Source organism: Equus asinus, chromosome 2, assembly GCF_041296235.1.
Source record: "Equus asinus isolate D_3611 breed Donkey chromosome 2, EquAss-T2T_v2, whole genome shotgun sequence".
NCBI lineage: Eukaryota > Metazoa > Chordata > Mammalia > Perissodactyla > Equidae > Equus > Equus asinus.
Window position 1 is genome coordinate 153,275,938 of NC_091791.1, and position 18,177 is coordinate 153,294,114.

Consider the following 18,177-nt stretch of genomic DNA (forward strand, 5'->3'; position numbering starts at 1 on the left):
GTCACTTGACACTAGGGTCGTCCTCCCTTGGACTCTAGTGCATGGTCCTTTGGCCCTTAGCCCTCCTGTGAGGACTTGCCTGCTGTTCATGCTGCCTGCATCAGAGTACTTTTGCTCTTGCATCCAACATCCCTCACTACGCAGGGCAGACCCAAGACTATCTTCAGCTGCCATCAAATGCTCCTGGCCTGAAGTAAGAGCAGGTAGATCCCTCTGAAGGGACCAAGGGCCATCATAACCCTCCCAGGAGCCCTGTGCTCATGGTGCTGGACAGCCCCGACACCAGCGGTCTCACAGGCACCCTCTGACATTTTCTATAGGAAGTCCCCAAGGCAGAGGCCACTTTGGCTTATGGGAACAGAAAGACACCACTGTTCCCAGTATCAAACCCACTAGGCGTCTACATCTGGGAAGGGACTTCTACATAGAAGTGGATGAAGAATGACTACGAAGAAGAAAACTAGTTGTTACCAATCACATACAAAACTTTGACTCCATGCTTCACAGTCACAATGCAGGTAAAGTGGGTATGTTATGAGGCAAAAAGGATTGTCAGTCCCATAGTATCTTCAAAAACTCAAAGGAAGTCATACTCCTAGAAGCTAACTGACACACACCAGGAGCTCACACAGGCAGCCAGAATTTAAAGGGGTACATGGGGAGGTAAGTTCAGAAGCAGTATCAAAGATATCTACAAATACATCATGTTTAAATCTTGTTGAGAGAGGAAAGTGGCACCATGGAAAACTTCAGATGATACACTTTGTCCATTGATGAAGAAAGCTGCAGTACTGAAGAGGAAGTGAACAAAGGCCAAGACCACTTCTCTGCCAACTATCAGGTGAGCAGCTAACCAAGCATCTTCAAATCCCTTGCCCAAGTTGGTTCAGACCAGGCCTTATTCAGACCTTGGCTGCCACACTCATGTCCTCCCACTGCATCTCGTAATGGACTAAAGTAAAATCAGTAGGTTCCGCAGCTGTTTCTCACCTTTCCTTCCAAAGCAAAGAGCAGAGACCCAACCGGGAGGCGGTGACATCTCCATCCAAGTCCAGCCATTCCAAAGAGCCACTGCCAACAACAGCCTCTCCGACCTGGGAACAAGGAAGAGAGCACAGTGAGGTTGCCACCATCACCCCAACCCCAACAGGCCAGACAAAGCTCAAACTCCTCCCCTAGAAAGGAGAAGTAGGGAGGGCAGCAGCCACAGAGAAAACACAGCGCGCTAACCTGCCTTCTCTGCCGAAGGACAGCAGCCTCTGCTGGGTGGTTGAATCGGAACTTCTGTGCTTTCCCCAGGGTTATGACTGCTCCTGTGGCCAGGAGAGAGGAGAACCCAATCAACTGCTCATGTTCTGAGTACACACTATGTGCAGGGCACTGTTCTGCGAGACAAAGTCCTGCCCTCAACTAGTTGATAATTTAGCTGAGTCAACAAAATATGTATTCATTGGCTATCACACAGCATATGCACTGAAATAATGAAATGAACAGGAGAAACTCTGGTACTCCCAGGGAAAGCAAGATGAGTTCCAGGTGGAGCAGTCAGGGAGCAGTCCATGGAAGACGGCGAATCTAAGCTCAGCCTCAAAGGACAGACAAAATTTGAACAGCTTAATAGCAACAGTAATAGTGATAGTAATAACGATAATGAGTATTTACTAAGTGCCAAGAACACTGTTAGGAACATTACAAGGGTTAGCTCATTCAATCCTCACAACAATCCTATTATTATCCCCACTTTACAGATGAGGAAATCGAGGCTCAGAGAACTTCCAAGGACACAGAGCTAACAAACACAGGAAAAAATTTCAGAGTCATTCTCCACTCTGCAGCCCTGGAATTGGGGCTTCTTTGTTTACAGAAAGAAGATCATACTAGGAAATCTTCAGATCTCTGGGCGCAGACTGGGTGTTCCATCTCTAAAGCCTGCTACACTGAGCTCTCTGGGTCTGGCCCATGAGAACGGAGCTGGTCCATCACTCATCATGACATAAACAGGGCTGCAGATATGGTCCTACCTTGAGTCAGACGGCAGGAGGCAGTGACCTCCCGGCCATTGACCATGCAGCGGGCCCCCCGGGCAGGCCGCAGAACGACTACCCCACAGGCACTGGTGATAGTGCAGTGGTCTCTCTCAATCCACTGACCCTGTAGGACTAGAGAAAAGGTGGTTACCTGGGTGGAGGCACAGCCCAGGGAAACACCCCCCCCTCAATTCTTTCTATGCAATCAGAATCCACATGTGGAAGATCTCACATCATGACAAGAAAGGAAGATCCACGACCTGAAACCACCCAGACCTGGATCCTCCCACGGTGTGGGTCTCCTTCTATCATGCCCCGGATGCATAATGTGGCAGCAAAACAGGGGCAGCACCTCGAGTCTTCAAAGATTCCTTCCTCTCAGAGCACCATCAAGTTCCTCTGAAGAAACCTGTCAGGCATGAGTACCTGCCATAAAGTGTCAGACCCACATGCTCTGTCACTTACCAATGTCCTGTTCCTGGTCTGAGTCAATCCTTCCTATTTTTGTTGTCCCCTCCTAAAGGGAAAAGCAAAGCCATTTAAATGAGAATAAAAAGGACACAGTGCTGCCCCCAAAGGAAAGTCCACCTGTTTTAGTGTCATCACTGTCTTCCCATACCCATCCCAGCCTGTTCCACACAACTTCTCAACTTTGGTCCAGGCTGTCCCAACTGCTCTGCCTACTCACTCTGCAGCCCAGGATCCCCTGAGAAAGTGAGGGCAAAAACTATATGACAAAGCAGCACCAGCTCTTTGCAAAGTCCAACAAGTGTTGGCAAACTCCTTTCTGTCCTGTAGCCTGAAGTTAGGGAGCAGCCACGGCCTTGATCAGAGATTCTCTAGTCTGAGGAAGGGGACACACAGGTATAGATCTCTCCCAGGGGCTAAGGTTAGTGTGGTTCAAGGTTGGCCAGACAGTCTGAAGGAGAACTGCATTCTATGAAGATACATGGAAGCACAGGATTTTTACCTTCTCGATCCGCAGATGAAGTTTAACAGACACGAGAGTCTAAGAAGAGCAAAGCACAAATAGGAGAAAAGCACATCTAGAATCAAAAAGGACTGGAAGAGAGTGTAAGAGAGGAGGGGAAACTGGAGTTAGTATAAATGAATCACTGGGTTAGCACAAGACAAGGCCTTTTGGCCCTAGGATTATGGCAATTCTATTTAAGACCTCACAGCTCTGTTTGAAGAAGGAAGCCACACCACAACAGAGATGCTGAGTTTAGATACACAGTTACCATTTATTTATTTATTTATTAAGATTTTTTTTTTTTTTCCTTTTTCTCCCCAAAACCCCCCAGTACATAGTTGTATATTCTTCATTGTGGGTCCTTCTAGTTGTGGCATGTGGGATGCTGCCTCAGTGTGGTTTGATGAGCAGTTCCATGTCCGCACCCAGGATTTGAACCAATGAAACACTGGGCCACCTGCAGTGGAGCGCGCAAACTTAACCACTCGGCCACGGGGCCAGCCCCCGCCTTTTTTTTTTTTTTTTAAGATTTTCACAGTTACCATTTATCCAAAAACCATTCACTACGTCCCGTGCATTGTGCTGAGTGCTTTATAGACACCTTTTATTTATCCTTTAACAAACCAAAATGTAGGGATTATTATCCCCCTTTTATAGATGAGGAATCTCAAGCTGATAGGGGATAAGTTGTCCAGGGAACCCACACACTAAACCGGAGAGCTGTGGCTAGAATTCAGGTCCCTCTGGGTCCTGAGCTCATGCTTTTCCAACCTTGCCATACCACCTCCCCCGTAACTGATGTTTTCAAAGTGACCAGAGAGTTCCAGGCTAAGTCAGCAGCCAGAAGGGGGAGGTCCCTGCAGGTCCACCAAAATAGCTTGTGAGAAGGAAGCATTCTGGAAGTAATGAATGAGGCTCTGGCCTCAGTGTGTGCCCCTGCCACTGCACACCCACAAACAGTCAGGGCCCAGCCTTTCCTGCTCAGCCACTGAGGGTCACACAAGCCAATGGATGCTAGCCTCCAAATGCCGCCAGCAGAACCAAGGGAAAGGGGTCAAGACCCCTCACGTGGGTTCAGGGTCAGCCCTGGTGATGAGGCACGTTCCTCCCAAAAGGGTAAGGCCACAGCACATCACAACTTCTAGATCTACAGGGCAGAAACTACCAAAAAATGAGTTGGCAGCTCATTTAACAAGGACTGAGCTGGCACCTGTGCTTGCTGCCCCTTCTGCCTCTTTATGCCAGGAGGGTCAGTGGCACAAAAGCAATTACAAGGATGAAGTCCAGGAAATGAGTAACCTGTGCTCCACCCACCCTTCCCTCTGCCGACTTCCCACCCAAGGTTTCCCCGAGGTGACCCAAGGGAAAACAGCTTCCAGGGTATTGCTAGGGACTAGTGCTGGGTCTGCAACAAGTCAGCCAAGCAAATAAAAATACAGAGAATCTTGAGTGATCACTATTACACTATTACCCAAACCAGGATCTAAACAAACAAAAAGGGAAAAAACGGGTAGGTAAAATGCAGAAATCCCAGGGTTAGAACTAGACTGAAGCCGCATCCCCAGGTTCACTGGAAATGTACCAAGGAGGGAGTGTGCACTGACTCAGTAATGAAAACCAGCACTCTAACATTTGGAGGCCATCACCAGCTCCTGTCTACGATTCAGTCTAACAGTCCCATCCTTTACCCGTCGGCTGCCAACCTAAGTTCTACCACTTGACTTCTAGCTTCATCTGTCACTCCTCATCCAATCAATACATCAGATCAGTTCTACTCAAGTATTGACTATTTTAATCTATCCAGTCTCTTCCTGACCTCCAACCTCTCCCTGTGGCTCTGACTAATGGAAGGATCAATAGCCTTTGGTATTTAGAACTGTTATTAAGCTAACAGCAACTTCTGCCTGAGGCATTTTCACTGAGATAATTTATACTGTGTCTGAAAATAAGCTACTTTAACTTTCCATCTGAGACGCTCAGTCTCTGACAACATCCCCAAGGGCTTATCCTAAGAACACAGACTTTCTAAACAGGATAAGCTTTGCTAATATCTCACTACCATATCCACTGCAGCATCAGGTGCCTAATTTCTCCAGGGATAACAGCAGCATTACATATCCCCCATAAACTCTGTTCCTTTTGAATGTCAGCTAGGGAGAATTATGACAATGATTGCATTTTCAGTGAGCATAGGGATTTTGGCCATGTAAAGTACGTTCTGCCATCCATAGGGGCTGTCCTTCTACAGTAAGACAAACATTTTTGATGAGGACAGGATATAAGACCATCTACCACGGGTCACTAACTCTCAAATGGCTTCATTTAGAAATGAGGACCTGGCCTCCAGATGACAAAGACCCAGGTGAGCTAGGCCCTTTGTGAAAGGCCTTAACTTCATTCTGTTTTTTCTAGGTCGTACGTAGCATGTTGCCCTATCCCCCTCTGCCCACCAGCTCTTTGGGCTCTCCCTCATGCTTTCTAAGCTTCCTATGTCCGCTGTCTCTCTCCTCTCTTCTTTCCCAGGTAAACCTAGTAATAGAGAATTGGGAAGTGTATTTTTTGTGGATTTGGGGGTTGAATGAAGTGGGGAAGTATCAAAGGAAACTGTTCCAGATCTTCTGATTCCCCCTTTAGCCTGTGAAGGCCATCCGTGAGCAGCTTCTATGTGCAGAGCTCAGGGGCGCCGATGCATTTCAAGGTTAGGATTTCACCTCCACGACTGCACTCCTGTGCTTCAGGAAGCCAGAAAAGGAATACAAGCAGCATCATTCTGACTTTAAAATGAGGAAATTAAGGCACAGAGAACTAAAGTACGTTATATAAGAGCAACAAGAGCAGTCGCTGAAAAACAAATGATTGTTCTGATTTCCAGTCTTTTGCTCTATTCACATAAAAGCAAAACAGATCACAATTGCTCGGCTAGCCCAGTTTCCCCAGGGCAAACCTGAAGGCAGCTCTGTGGCATCTGTCTCAATTCACAGATGCGTGGCTGCTGCTCCTGGCTTTTCCTTCCTTGACCTCTGGGACCAGTGGCTCAGGAAGAGACTGAACGCACCCGCCTGCTCACCTTGAGGTGATAGAGCACAACACCTGTGCTGAGCACATCGTCCTCCAAGGCCATTAGGTGTGGCAGGCTGGAGTCGATGACCACCCCAGCCCTCCTCCTGTTGATGTCCACTCTGTAAAGCTCCATGAGGGCCTTCCACTCGTTCCACTTCCGGGTCCAGTCTTTGGTCAGCTGGTCTATCTGCAGAGACAGAGGAGGTGATGCTAGACACTGCACACGGGGAGCAGACTGAAGGTCAGGTGTCATCCTGGCCTGATTCCTCGCGGTATTACTTCCTCCCTTTCCAGTTTCTATTCAAAGCCCCACACAGGCCCTGCACCTCCTCTGTTAGCTCCCTGTGTTTTCTAAGTTTTCTTCAATAAGCAAGTGTTACTTTCATAAATAAAAACTCCCTCAATAAATGTTATTTTTAAAGTTTTCTGCAATTAGCATATATTGTCTTTATAATTAGGAAGAAATATCATAAATGTTATTTCAAAAAATTGATTGAGGTGCTAGTCAGACATCTATGTTTATAATTCCCCTTCCCTATGCCCCTTCGATGTCATCCATATCGGGAATCCTTTTGTGACCTAACACTTCTTTTCCAAGGCGCAGCAGCTTGAGATCTAATATAAGCTTGTACGTGGCTCAAAGACCCACAGGGCACCAAGAAGAATCTCCCCAGGGAGAATGAAGACGATATGAAACTGGTCTGAAAGACCATGTAACAGCAAAATACTAACAATAAAATACTGAGGGCTTACTGTGTATCAGGAACAGAGTTTTAAAAATAAATATACCAAGGCCTGAGGCCTTAAGCTAAGACCACCTGGGGAATGTGAACAAACAATGTTGAATGCAGGGTCCTTTTTTCTTCTTGTGTTGGATACTGATGTCTAGGCAGGAAGTTTATCCTGGGAATGGAAGATCTGAGGAAGCCCAGGAAAAAGAACTGGATTCTGCTTAGTACTTTGCTCATAAAGGGAATATTTAAGAAAAAAGAAATTATGCCAAGTTTAGGTCCAAGTATTTTATGTACCGTAGAAACATTATGTTTAATGTTATAATCATTGAGTTAAAGTTTGAAAACAGTGAAACTACAGGACAATGGCATTGGGACCTGGCCGAGGCAAGCGGTAGGGCACTCTGGCTTACAGTTCGGCCAACCTGGCAGAGCTCCCTGGAGGCACTGCCAAACACACTTCGCCTCTGCCCGGCTTTCATCACCATCTCCACACTGCCTCAGGTCATAAAGCCAGCAAGTGGTAGGTTCAAATCCAGGTCTGCTGGCCTATATAATGCAAAAATGTTAATGAGCCTGGAGTGAATTTGACTCTTCCACTTCATCTCTTATGTACAGAGGGATGAAATTGTCTAAACCAAAAATCAGAACATATGGTCAAATGAAGAATTTTTGAGAAACTTCTGGATGCGTGATGTAGTCCTAAAGTTTAGTTTGGGTAACAAAATGTTGATTGACATGGCCAGATACTTTAATAACGTATAAGTATGATGCAACAGAGTGCAGGAAATTGGGACAATTGGTTGTGGTAACTAAATCTACCTGTCACCAAATAACGCCTCCCATTTCTTCCTTTTTTTTTTTTTTGAGGAAGATTAGCCCTGAGCTAACATCTGCCACCAATCTTCCTCTTTTTGCTGAGGAAGACTGGCCCTGAGCTAATATCTGTGCCCATCTTCCTCCACTTTATATGTGGATGCCTGCCACAGCATGGCTTGCCAAGCGGCGCCATGTCTGCACCTGGGAGCCAAACTGGCAAACCCTGGGCTGCTGGAGCGGAATGTGCGAACTTAAATCACTGTGCCACCAGGCTGGCCCCATTTCTTCCTTTTAAATGCCTCTGGGAATCACCATTTAATTTAATCTCCCAGAATGTCTCATCCTCGCCCTCATGGGGTCACAACAGCAGTCTCTTTCCTGGTTGGTCCTTCTGCTTCCAGTCTTCCCTCCCTTCAATCCATCCTACATAAAACCGTCATATTAATTTCCCCACGATACTCCTTTATGATGTCACCATCCTGGTTCAAGAAGCTATGATTAATCCTGTTTATGTCAAGTTCAAACCTCCTAAGCTGGCCCTAATCTTACCTCCACTACTCTCTACCATGAGCACCTATTCCAGCCTGCTTAGTCTTCCCCACACTGTGTGCTTCCACATGGCCTCTCACGCCAGTTCATTCTCAGTTCCATGGTTTGCTTATGTTACTCCTTTCTCACCCAAAATGCCTTACCCCTTTCTCCCTATCTAACAAACTCTACCAATCCTTCAAGGTCTAGTTCCATTTCCCTGACTTCCAGCTCCAGCACTGTGATGCCTGCACTGAACATTCCTAGCCATAATGACTTCTTCCTTCCCTAAGCTCTTTTCATGTAATTCATAGAGTTTATTACATTTAACCAGTCTCTAAATTGTGTTTCCTACTAGACTGCAAGCCACTTGAGGGCAGGGACTTCTTTGCATCTCTTGCAACATCATGCTGAACACCTATTTGGTGCTCAATCAACACACGTTCGTTGGTTGATGGTTGATTTACTGACTGGAAAGTAATTTTTTTTCTAAGCTACTGTCACTATCCACAAGGAGTTATCATGAAACTTGGAGAGAACAAAGCAAAATCAGAAAGCCAGTCACCAGCCTTTCAGGTAAATTCTCCATGGAGACAAAAATTGTCTCTAAACTAGACAGAGCCTCTCTATCCTAACAAGGGAGCAGCAGTGGCCAAGGAATAACAGAGGGAGATCACACCTGCTCCAGGGTTATATACAGCACAACTGAGACCATCCAACACACCTACCTTCAACTCATTTTGGAGAACAAGCTCCTTCAGATTTTCATCCTTTTCCTCATTCAATGAACTGAAGTTTCTCTGCACAAACAAAAAGAGAGATGTGCTTCATGAATCTCACTCCTACTCTTGTGAAAGAAGATAAGGTGCAAATAAGGGAAAGACTTTATTATTAAAATTAGAAACAAATCTGAAGTCTAAGTATTTGGGCTCAGGTTGGCACAAAGAAGGAGAATTCAGAGAAACTTTTCTGGAGGGTCTCATTCCCCATATCTGCCCACACACAGAAGGACCATTCAGGCAAATGCCCTTTGGAAGACAGAGATGCTATAGTGAGAGGATGCCTACCCATCCAAAACTACACAGGGAATCAGAGTAATCTCCGTCCTGTCTTCGCTCCTGCCTCCACTCCACAAGTGTCACTTAACTGACGACCCAGAATGAGCAGGGCTCAGATTCTATGCCGAAGAAAAGGGGCTCTTGAGTACAGAAAAGTTGATTGCCTGCATACCAGTTCGAAGCTCAGCAGCATGGCTTTCAGTCTCCCAATCTCTTCCCTGAGTTCTCTGATCAGCTTTACATTTGCATCCTGAAACACAGAGAACTTGGTCACCACTGATTGATATCAGGCCCCAACCCGGCTATGAGATGCTACATGCAATTAGCTTGGAAGAAGTAGATTACTCCTTTGGAGTAACTTCTGGAGCAGTCTTCTCAAAGCGTGGTCCCAGGACCAGAGCATCAACTTCACCTAAGAATTTTTTAGAAATATAATTTCTACTCACACCCAACACTTACTAAATCAGAAACTCTTGAGGGCTGGGGCCCAGCTGATGTTTAACAAACCCTCCATGTGATTCTGCTATACACTAAACTTTGAGAATCACTGCCCTAGAGCAGGAAGTCAGGCAGGTAACACGAATGCCAGGCATGCATAGGTAGTAGGTGCTAGTCTCCCTGAACTGTGACTAAACACAGTACCTGCCTAATTACACTGCCTTTTAAAACAGTCCACAGATGGGTTATATATGTCTGGCCAACAATCTGTGATCCCTGCTCTAGAACTTTTCACTAAAATTGCAAAGTAAATAAGGAACTTTTGGAATATTCTATTATTCAGCTTTCAAAACTAATGAATTCCCTATATGTCCCTTTGAACCCAAACCAGGTAAGTCACTGCAATTTGCAGAGAAAAAAGATAAAACACAGGCAAATATCAACATTAACTCAAACTAAAAGTAGTAAATACAGAAACTTTTAAATAATCCTTCTTAGAGCGGCAATGGTGTACCTGGGATCTTAAGAGGAATGGCCTTAGAGAAATATCTAAAATAAACTATTTATAAAAGTTTACTGACAAAGTCAGTAGAGATCTAAGAGAAGGGTATGACACTGGGAGAAAGCATTTCACTCCCTCCTCATCTGGAGAACAAGTCTGGCAAGTTGGGGTGATTCCAAAGAGAAAGACAACAACGAGAAGAAAAAAAGGAGAACTTTGAGTGAACGTTATCAGACCAGGACTTCAGATGAAGGTCTCACCTCATTTACCCGTGGCTTGTTGATGATGTTTTTGGCATTGGATGCATATCTCAGCGTGCTCATGGTCTCACTGTAGCTAGTGTGTGCAGGAGACACAGCTGAGGGAAAAGGAGAAAGTTAAAGAGCATGCCAAGCCCTCCGACCCAGACCATAACTACTTGCCTTGCTGCTATCAACCCTGCTGAATAAGAGACCCTTGAAGAAATGGGTGGTCATGGCCCTTTCTCTGAGGCAGAGTACCAGTTCCAACACAGAGCCAGCTCCTGTATCCCACTCACTGGCAACCATGATGGTTTTGGAGTTGCCTCCAAGGCTGTCCTTCAGCAGCCAGGTCAACACAGAGTCCCGATATGGGATGTAAGACTGCCTCCGGGAGGGTCTCCATCCACTGCTGGTCCCAGAAGGAGAGCTAGGGATCCCACTGTCACCACCATCACTGGCTGTGCTGCTGAGGCTCTGGCAGCTGCTGAATACTTGAGAGTTCTGGGCTTAAAAGACAAAAGAAAGTGGAAGAGAAAAGGAATTATGAAACAAATGCATTAAAACAAAACAATGGTTGGGGAACATAGACTTAAGTATCACAATTCCTAACCCCTTTCTGCATATGATAAGATGCTTTAAGGTTAAGCCCTGAACTAGACTTTGGACTCATGACATGGAGTATTTAAGTCACACAATTTTTTAGTCTCCGTTCTTTTCGAAATGGGAGTGCTGGGATGACGGTCATTTTGTGTTCTAAAATCACAGACAAAAATCAATTTTTCATGCCCCAAACCAGAAGGTAACTTTATCAAAAAGAACCTTGTAAATATCTACCCCATTTTGACAAAATTAAAATATGTGAGTTATCTTCCCAAGTCTCCCTCCCACTCTGATGATCCAGTCTATCAACCAAATACCTAAGGTGGAGATGACAATTCCCAGAGTCACAAGAGACTTGTTGATGTTGGCTCCTTCAGTAATCCGGTCCTTACAGTAACTGGGATCCGCTCTCTCACTAAAACAGCCAATGAAAACAAAAACAAAAGCAAACAAGAAGACACTATCCTTAAAATGCTGTTGAAAGACATTATGTTGTACATCATGTAAAGACTCACATAATAAATTCCTTTTAGAGTTCAGCTTCACAAAAAAGAGTTACCATCTTGTAATGAACTGGCATTTTTCTGCTTCTCAGGCAATAAAAATCAATTAATTCATTACATTTCCATTCTTTTTTTGGCTTTCAGAGCACTTTCAGCTAACTGTAAATGCTCATTTACAGTAATGATATTAGCATAGCTTTGGACATATTCATTTCTGCTTTTGTTTTCTGTTTTAATTTCACCCATTAATGGCTTTATGGCATCTATGTCATTAACTGTCAACCGTCTTAAATTCCTTTTGAAGTCAATGAGAAATATGAAAAATTCACATTTCCAGTTGGCTAGTATAGGTTCTTCCAGACAGCACTTCGTTTTCCTTTTTCTTTTTTTCTTTGAGGAAGATTAACCCTGAGCTAACATCTGCCACCAATCCTCCACTTTTGTGCTGAGGAAGACTGGCCCTGAGCTAACATCCATGCCCATCCTCGTCTACTTTATATGTGGGATGCCTACCACAGCATGGCTTGCCAAGCAGTGCACAGGTCAGCACCAGGGATCCGAACCAGTGAACCCCAGGCCGCTGAAACAGAACGTGCGAACTTAACCACTGTGCCACTGGGCCGGTCTCAGCACTTAGTTTTTAAGGGAATGCTATACCATATTAATTACTTAGCAGTTTTAAAATAAGAAAATTTGCCTTATTTCACCTTACATTTTTTGTGCGGCCACATTATCCCCAAGACTTTCTTCTTTTCGTATGTACAAGTGACTACAGTTTGTGCTTTCTTCTAATACTTAAAAGGCAGTATCTTCTCTCCAATGCCACAATGTTTTCTAAATTTTTTTTAAGTGATGTACCGTGCTGCATAAAATCAATATTAAGTCAAAGGAAAAGAGTATGCTAAGTTGCCTCCACTTAGATAGAGCAGTGGTTTTCAATGTTGACTATACACTGGAATCACCTGGGCAGCCCTAAAAACTACTGATGCCTGCACTCCACCCACTCCCCGCCCGCCCGCAATAATCTGATTTATTTAATCTGAGCTGCAGCCTAAGCACTGAGAGTGTTAGAAGGTCCCAGGTGATTTTAATGGACAGCTAAGATTGAAAACCCCTGACACAGAACTTTTCAGCCCCCGGAAAACTCTAATTTCTTAACCAAGCATTCAAAAGACGTTTCTTTAGTAATTTTCTCAAGATGATTGATCTGTGAAAAAGGTTGGAACAAGCTTATTCCATGTAAAGTGGGCAAGAACAAGATCATGGTCAAGGGAGTAACGTGCCTTGGCTTGGAAATTCTAATTACCTGCCTGCTAGGTCCACAAGGTTGATCTTGCTAGCAATTTCAGAGGGGAGGTCGTTCTCCAGGATTGCCTGAGGGAGAAAACACATTTAAAGCTTGCCACTTGGAATAGGGTGGTGTTTTCCCCCCTTAGACACCCTAACTAAGGTGATATTTTGGATTTTTACCCAACTCAAGAAATCTGTTTTTTAAATTTAGCTATAATTGACATATAACATTATATTAGTTTGAAGTGTACATTTCATATTTGTATATACTGAGAAATGACCACCACAATAAGTCTAGTTAACATCCGTCACCACGCATAATAACAAAATTTTTCCTGTGATGAAAATTTTTAAGATCCACTGTTAGCAGTATTATTATACAGTATTACTAACTATAGTCCCCATGCTGTACATTACATCCCCATGACTTATTTATATTATGGCAGGGAGTTTGTACTTTTTTAACTCCCTTCACCCATTTTGCCACACCTTGCCCCACCCCACCTCTGGCAACTACCAATTTATTCTGTTATCCATGAACTCGTTTTTTTGTTGTTGTTGTTAGTGATGTTGAACACCTTTTCATGTACCTGTTGGCCATCTATATTATCTTCCTTGGAAAACTGTCTATTCAGATCCTCTGCCCATTTTTTAATTGGATTCTTTGTTTTTTTGCTATTCAGTTGTACGAGTTCTTTGTATATGTTGGATATTAATCCCTTATCAGACATATAATTTGCAAATATTTTTATCCCATTCAGTAGGATGCTTTTTCATTTTGGTGATGGTTTCCTTTGCTGTGCAGAAGCTTTTTAGTTTGATATAGTCCCCTTGCTTATTTTTGCTTTTGTAGCCAAGGTGATATTTTTAGCTAACTCAAATTTGCATTCTAATGTGCTCTGAACCAGATGAGCCCTTGATATCTGATAGATATAATCAGCAAACCCTGGATTTTCATTAAAAATATGAGCAGGACATCACAGAGTAAGCAGGCAAATCCCCACAAAGTCCTCTGAGCACAACTTTCAGGGGCACCAGGAATTTTAGCACAATTTACCAGGGAAAATGCTCGACTCCTCTTCAGGGGCTCCGACTCTCATCATTAGAGACCCATAGCAGTGGGGGCCCTGAGGTCCTCTCTCTTGTTAACCTGAGTCACAGCATGTTAACTTGCTAGGGCAGGCACTCGGCCTCTCTCTGTTCTATTCAGGGGCATCCAGCCCTCAAGAGCAAAACTACTTTTCCTTTTTTAAAAAAAAAATTCAATGTGGGTTTTGTTTTGTTTTGCTTTATTTTAATATTGTGCATCCATCATTAAAACTGAGTTTTAAAACATTTCCAATAACCTCCCAAATTCCCTCAAGTCTGTTTGCAATCAATCTCCATTCCCATCTCCAGCCCCAGGAAATTACTCATCAACTTTCAATCTCTATAAATTTGTCTTCTCAGGATATTTCATGCAAATAGAATTATACGTCTGGCTTCTTCCATTGTGCATAATTACTCTGAGGTCACCCATGTTGAGGCAGGCATCAATGCTTCATCCATTTTTATTGCTGAGTACTGCTCCATTGTATGAATATAGGATGGTTTGTTTATCCATTCACCTCTAGATGGAATTTGCCTCTAGATGGAATTTGGCTGTTTCCAGTTTTGAGCAATACAAATAAAGCTGCTATGAGTGTACAAGTCTTCCATGGATACATGATTTCTTTCTTCTTGGGAAAATACCTAGGAGCGGAATGGCTGAATCATATGTTAGATATATTTTTAAAGAAACTGTTAAATTCTTTTCCAGAGTTGTTGTGCCATTTTACATCCCAGCAGTAGTGTAGTGTAGAAGGACTCCAGCTCCGACACATCTTACCACTATTTAGTATAATCACTCTTTTTAATTTTAGCCATTTTAAAAGATGGGTAGTGGTATCGTGTTTGGTTTTAATTTGCATTACCCTAATGATTAATGATGTTGAATATCCTCTCAAGTGGGTAATATCCATCTGTGTATTTTCTTCAGTGAAGTGTCACTTCAAAATTTTTGCCCACTCTTTTGAGTTGTTTTATTATTACTGGGTTGAGAAAGTTCTGTATATATTCTGGATACAAGTCCTTTATCAAATGTATGTTTTATAAATAAATTCTCCCTATCTGTGGCTTTTCTTTTTATTTGCTTAATAGTGTCTTTCAAAGGGTAGAAGTTTTCAATTTTTACCAATTCCAAATTTCAATTTGTTCTTTTGTTCAATTTGTGTTTTTTGTTTTTTGGAGTTTTTTTGAGGAAGATTAGCCCTGAGCTAACTACTGCCAATCCTCCTCTTTTTGCTGAGGAAGACTGGCCCTGAGCTAACATCCATGCCCATCTTCCTGTACTTTATATATGGGACACCTGCCACAGCATGGCTTTTTGCCAAACGGTGCCATGTGTGCACCCGGGATCTGAACCAGTGAAGCCCAGGCCGCCAAGAAGTGGAACGTGCAAACTTAACCGCTGCGCCACTGGGCCAGCCCCGTAATTTGTGTTTTTAGTGCTATATTGAAAAAACCTTGGCCTAATCCAAGGTGACAAAAGTTTTCCCATGTTATCTTCTATAAGTCTAACAGCTGTAGGTTTTACATTTATGCCTATGATCCAGTTTGAGTTAATTTATGGATAAAGTGCAACATATGGATCAAAGTTGTTTCATAATGTTTTGTGGTTCGTTTTTGCATGTGGATATCCAATATTCTACTACCATTTGTTGAAAAAACTATACATTCTCCACTGAATTGCCTTTGTAACTTTGATAGAAATCAGTGGCCTATATATGTATGGGTCCATATTGGACTCTTTTCTCTTCTGCTGATCTGTTCATCTATCTTAACGTTAATGCCACACTACCTTGATTACTTTAGCTTTATACAGTATATGGTTTATCCTGGAGAGTGTTCCATATGCACCTGAAAATAACAAGCACTCTGCAGAAGTTAAGTGGAATGTTCTTTAAGTGTCAGGTCACACTGGTTGATAATGTTGCTCAAATCTTCTATATCTTGCTGATTTCTGTCTAGTTGTTCTATCAATTATTGAAAGTAGGGAACTGAAATCTCCAGCTATTGTTATTGAATTGTCTATTTCTCTTTTCAATTCTGTCAATTTATCCCCTATGTATTTTGGGGCTCTATTGTTGGAAGCACATACATTTATAACTGTTGCAGCCTCTTGATGTATGAACCCTTTATCACTATGAAATGTCTGTCTCTAGTATTAGTCTTAATATCTATTTTAATCTAATCTAAGAGTACTCTAGTTCTCTTATGGTTACTATTTGCATGGTTTATCTTTTTCCCCCCTTTTACTTCCAACCTATCTGTATCTTCGAATCTAAGGAGTGTTTCTTGTAGACAGCATATAGTTGGGTCTTGCTTTTATCCAGTATGATAATTTTTACCCTCATCTATTCACATTTAATGTAATTATTGATACGTTCAAAATTATGTCTGTTGTTTTCTATTTATTTTCTATATGTCTCATGATATTTTGTTTCTCTGTTCCTCCTTTACTGCCTTCTCTGTGTTAAATAAGTATTTTTAGTGCACCATTCTAATCTCTGATGATTTTTTAATTACATTTTTGAGCTATTTTCTTAGTGGTTGCTCGACGGATCACAATATGCATCTTAACTTATAATCAGCTTCAAAATAACACTAACTTAATTCCTATAAAATATAGAAACTTCACTCCAATATATCTTCTTTTTCTCCTCATTCCTTTGTGCTATTACTGTCATATATATGACAATGTGTGTGTATATATATATGATGTACAATAATACAGCATTACATTGTTTTATACAATCTTATTCTTTTAATGACATTAGAATAAGAAAGAATATATTTATGTAGTCTTTTATATTTACCCACATATTTACCATTCTCAGCACTTTTCATGTCTTCCTATAGACTCAAGTTACTGTCTGATATCACTTTTTTTCAGTATGAAAGATGTCATTAAGTTTTCTTCTAAGGTGGGCTGCTAGCAATGAATTCTGTTTTGTTTTGTTTTCTTTTCTTTTCAATCTAGGAATGTTCTTATTTTATCTTCATTTTTTTTCTTCTCCCCAAAGCCCCCTAGTACATAGTCGTACACTCTAGTTGTAGGTCCTTCTAGTCCTGCCATGTGGGATGCCACCTAGCATGGCTTGATGAGCAGTGCTAGGTCTGCGCCCAGGATCCAAACTGGCAAAACTCTGGGCCACTGAAGCAGAGCACACTAACTAAACTACTTGACCATGGGGCCAGACCCTGTCTTCATTTTTGAAAGCTAGTTTTGCTGCCTATAGAAATCTTGGTTGACAGTTTATTTTCTTCCAGCACTCTGTCTTCTGAGGTCCAGGGTTTCTGATGACAAGTCAGCCATTAATTATGTAATTGCTCTCCTGTATCTGATGAGTCATTTTTCTCTGGCTGTTTTCAAGATTTTCTCTTTCTCATTCAACAGTTTGACTATGCTGTGTCTAGGTATGGATCTCTGTGTGTTTATTTTACTTGGAGTTATTAAGCTTCTCAGATTTGTAGATTAATGACTTTCAACAAATTTGGGGATTTTTGTAGCCATGATTTTTCAAAATTTTCTTATGCCTATTCTCTCTTCTCTCTTTCTGAGATTCCCATTACATTATGTTGCAGATTTGATGCTGTTCCACAGCTCTGTGTAGCTCTGTTCATTTTTCTTCAACCTTTTTACTTATTCAAATTGGATGATTTCTAGTAGTCTATCTCCAAGTTTACTAATTCTTCTGCCATCTCAAATCTGCAATTGAGTTCCACTGGTGAATTTTTCATTTCAGTTATTATACATTTCAATCCCAGAATTCTTGTTTTAAAAAATTTTTTCTATCATTTTATTGAAATTCCCTAGAATCCCCCTAACCATGGTTTCCTTCAATTCTCTGACCATGTTTATATTAGCTGCTTTGAAGTCTTTGTACAACAAATCCAACATCTGGAGTACTTCGAGTCAGTTTCTATTGACTGGTTTTTTCCTAAGCCTGGGTCACACTTTCTTGTTTGTTTGCTTTTGCATGTCTAATAATTTTGGTTGAATACTAGACATTTTTAGATAATACATTGTAACAAATCTGGATTCTGATTTTTTCCTATTGAGGGTGGCAGTGGTTGTTTTCTTTGGTAATTTGTCTGGACTAAATCTCTAAAATCTGTCTCCCCCACAATATGCAGCCAAAGTGGTCTCTGTTCACTTTTTTCTCTTATTTTTAATTTTAAGCTTGGCTTCTTAGGGACCACCCTGTATCTGCATAGCTTAGAGCTCAGCCAAAGATTGGTGAGAAGCTGTAATCAAACATCTTGAACCAATAAGACTTCTATTCTGTGTTAATGGATCTATGTGTGGGCAGGGGAATGCATTAA

At 42.3% G+C, this 18,177-nt stretch overlaps 1 protein-coding gene across 5 annotated transcripts in view; it reads right to left on the reverse strand.

Annotated features, from left to right (window-relative positions):
* The window catches only part of STARD9 (StAR related lipid transfer domain containing 9), a 121,353-nt gene that overhangs the window by 36,132 nt on the left and 67,044 nt on the right, over window positions 1-18,177 (reverse strand). For all 5 annotated transcript variants that reach the window (XM_070502890.1, XM_014857294.3, XM_070502889.1 and 2 more), the window contains 11 exons: window positions 12,788-12,855; window positions 11,296-11,393; window positions 10,675-10,884; window positions 10,397-10,494; window positions 9,369-9,446; window positions 8,867-8,938; window positions 6,068-6,247; window positions 2,493-2,544; window positions 2,022-2,159; window positions 1,231-1,313; window positions 991-1,094 (listed from right to left, as the gene is read on the reverse strand). In XM_070502890.1, the coding sequence (XP_070358991.1) occupies window positions 991-1,094; window positions 1,231-1,313; window positions 2,022-2,159; window positions 2,493-2,544; window positions 6,068-6,247; window positions 8,867-8,938; window positions 9,369-9,446; window positions 10,397-10,494; window positions 10,675-10,884; window positions 11,296-11,393; window positions 12,788-12,855 (1,181 nt within the window). The remainder of the gene's footprint in view (window positions 1-990; window positions 1,095-1,230; window positions 1,314-2,021; window positions 2,160-2,492; window positions 2,545-6,067; window positions 6,248-8,866; window positions 8,939-9,368; window positions 9,447-10,396; window positions 10,495-10,674; window positions 10,885-11,295; window positions 11,394-12,787; window positions 12,856-18,177) is intronic.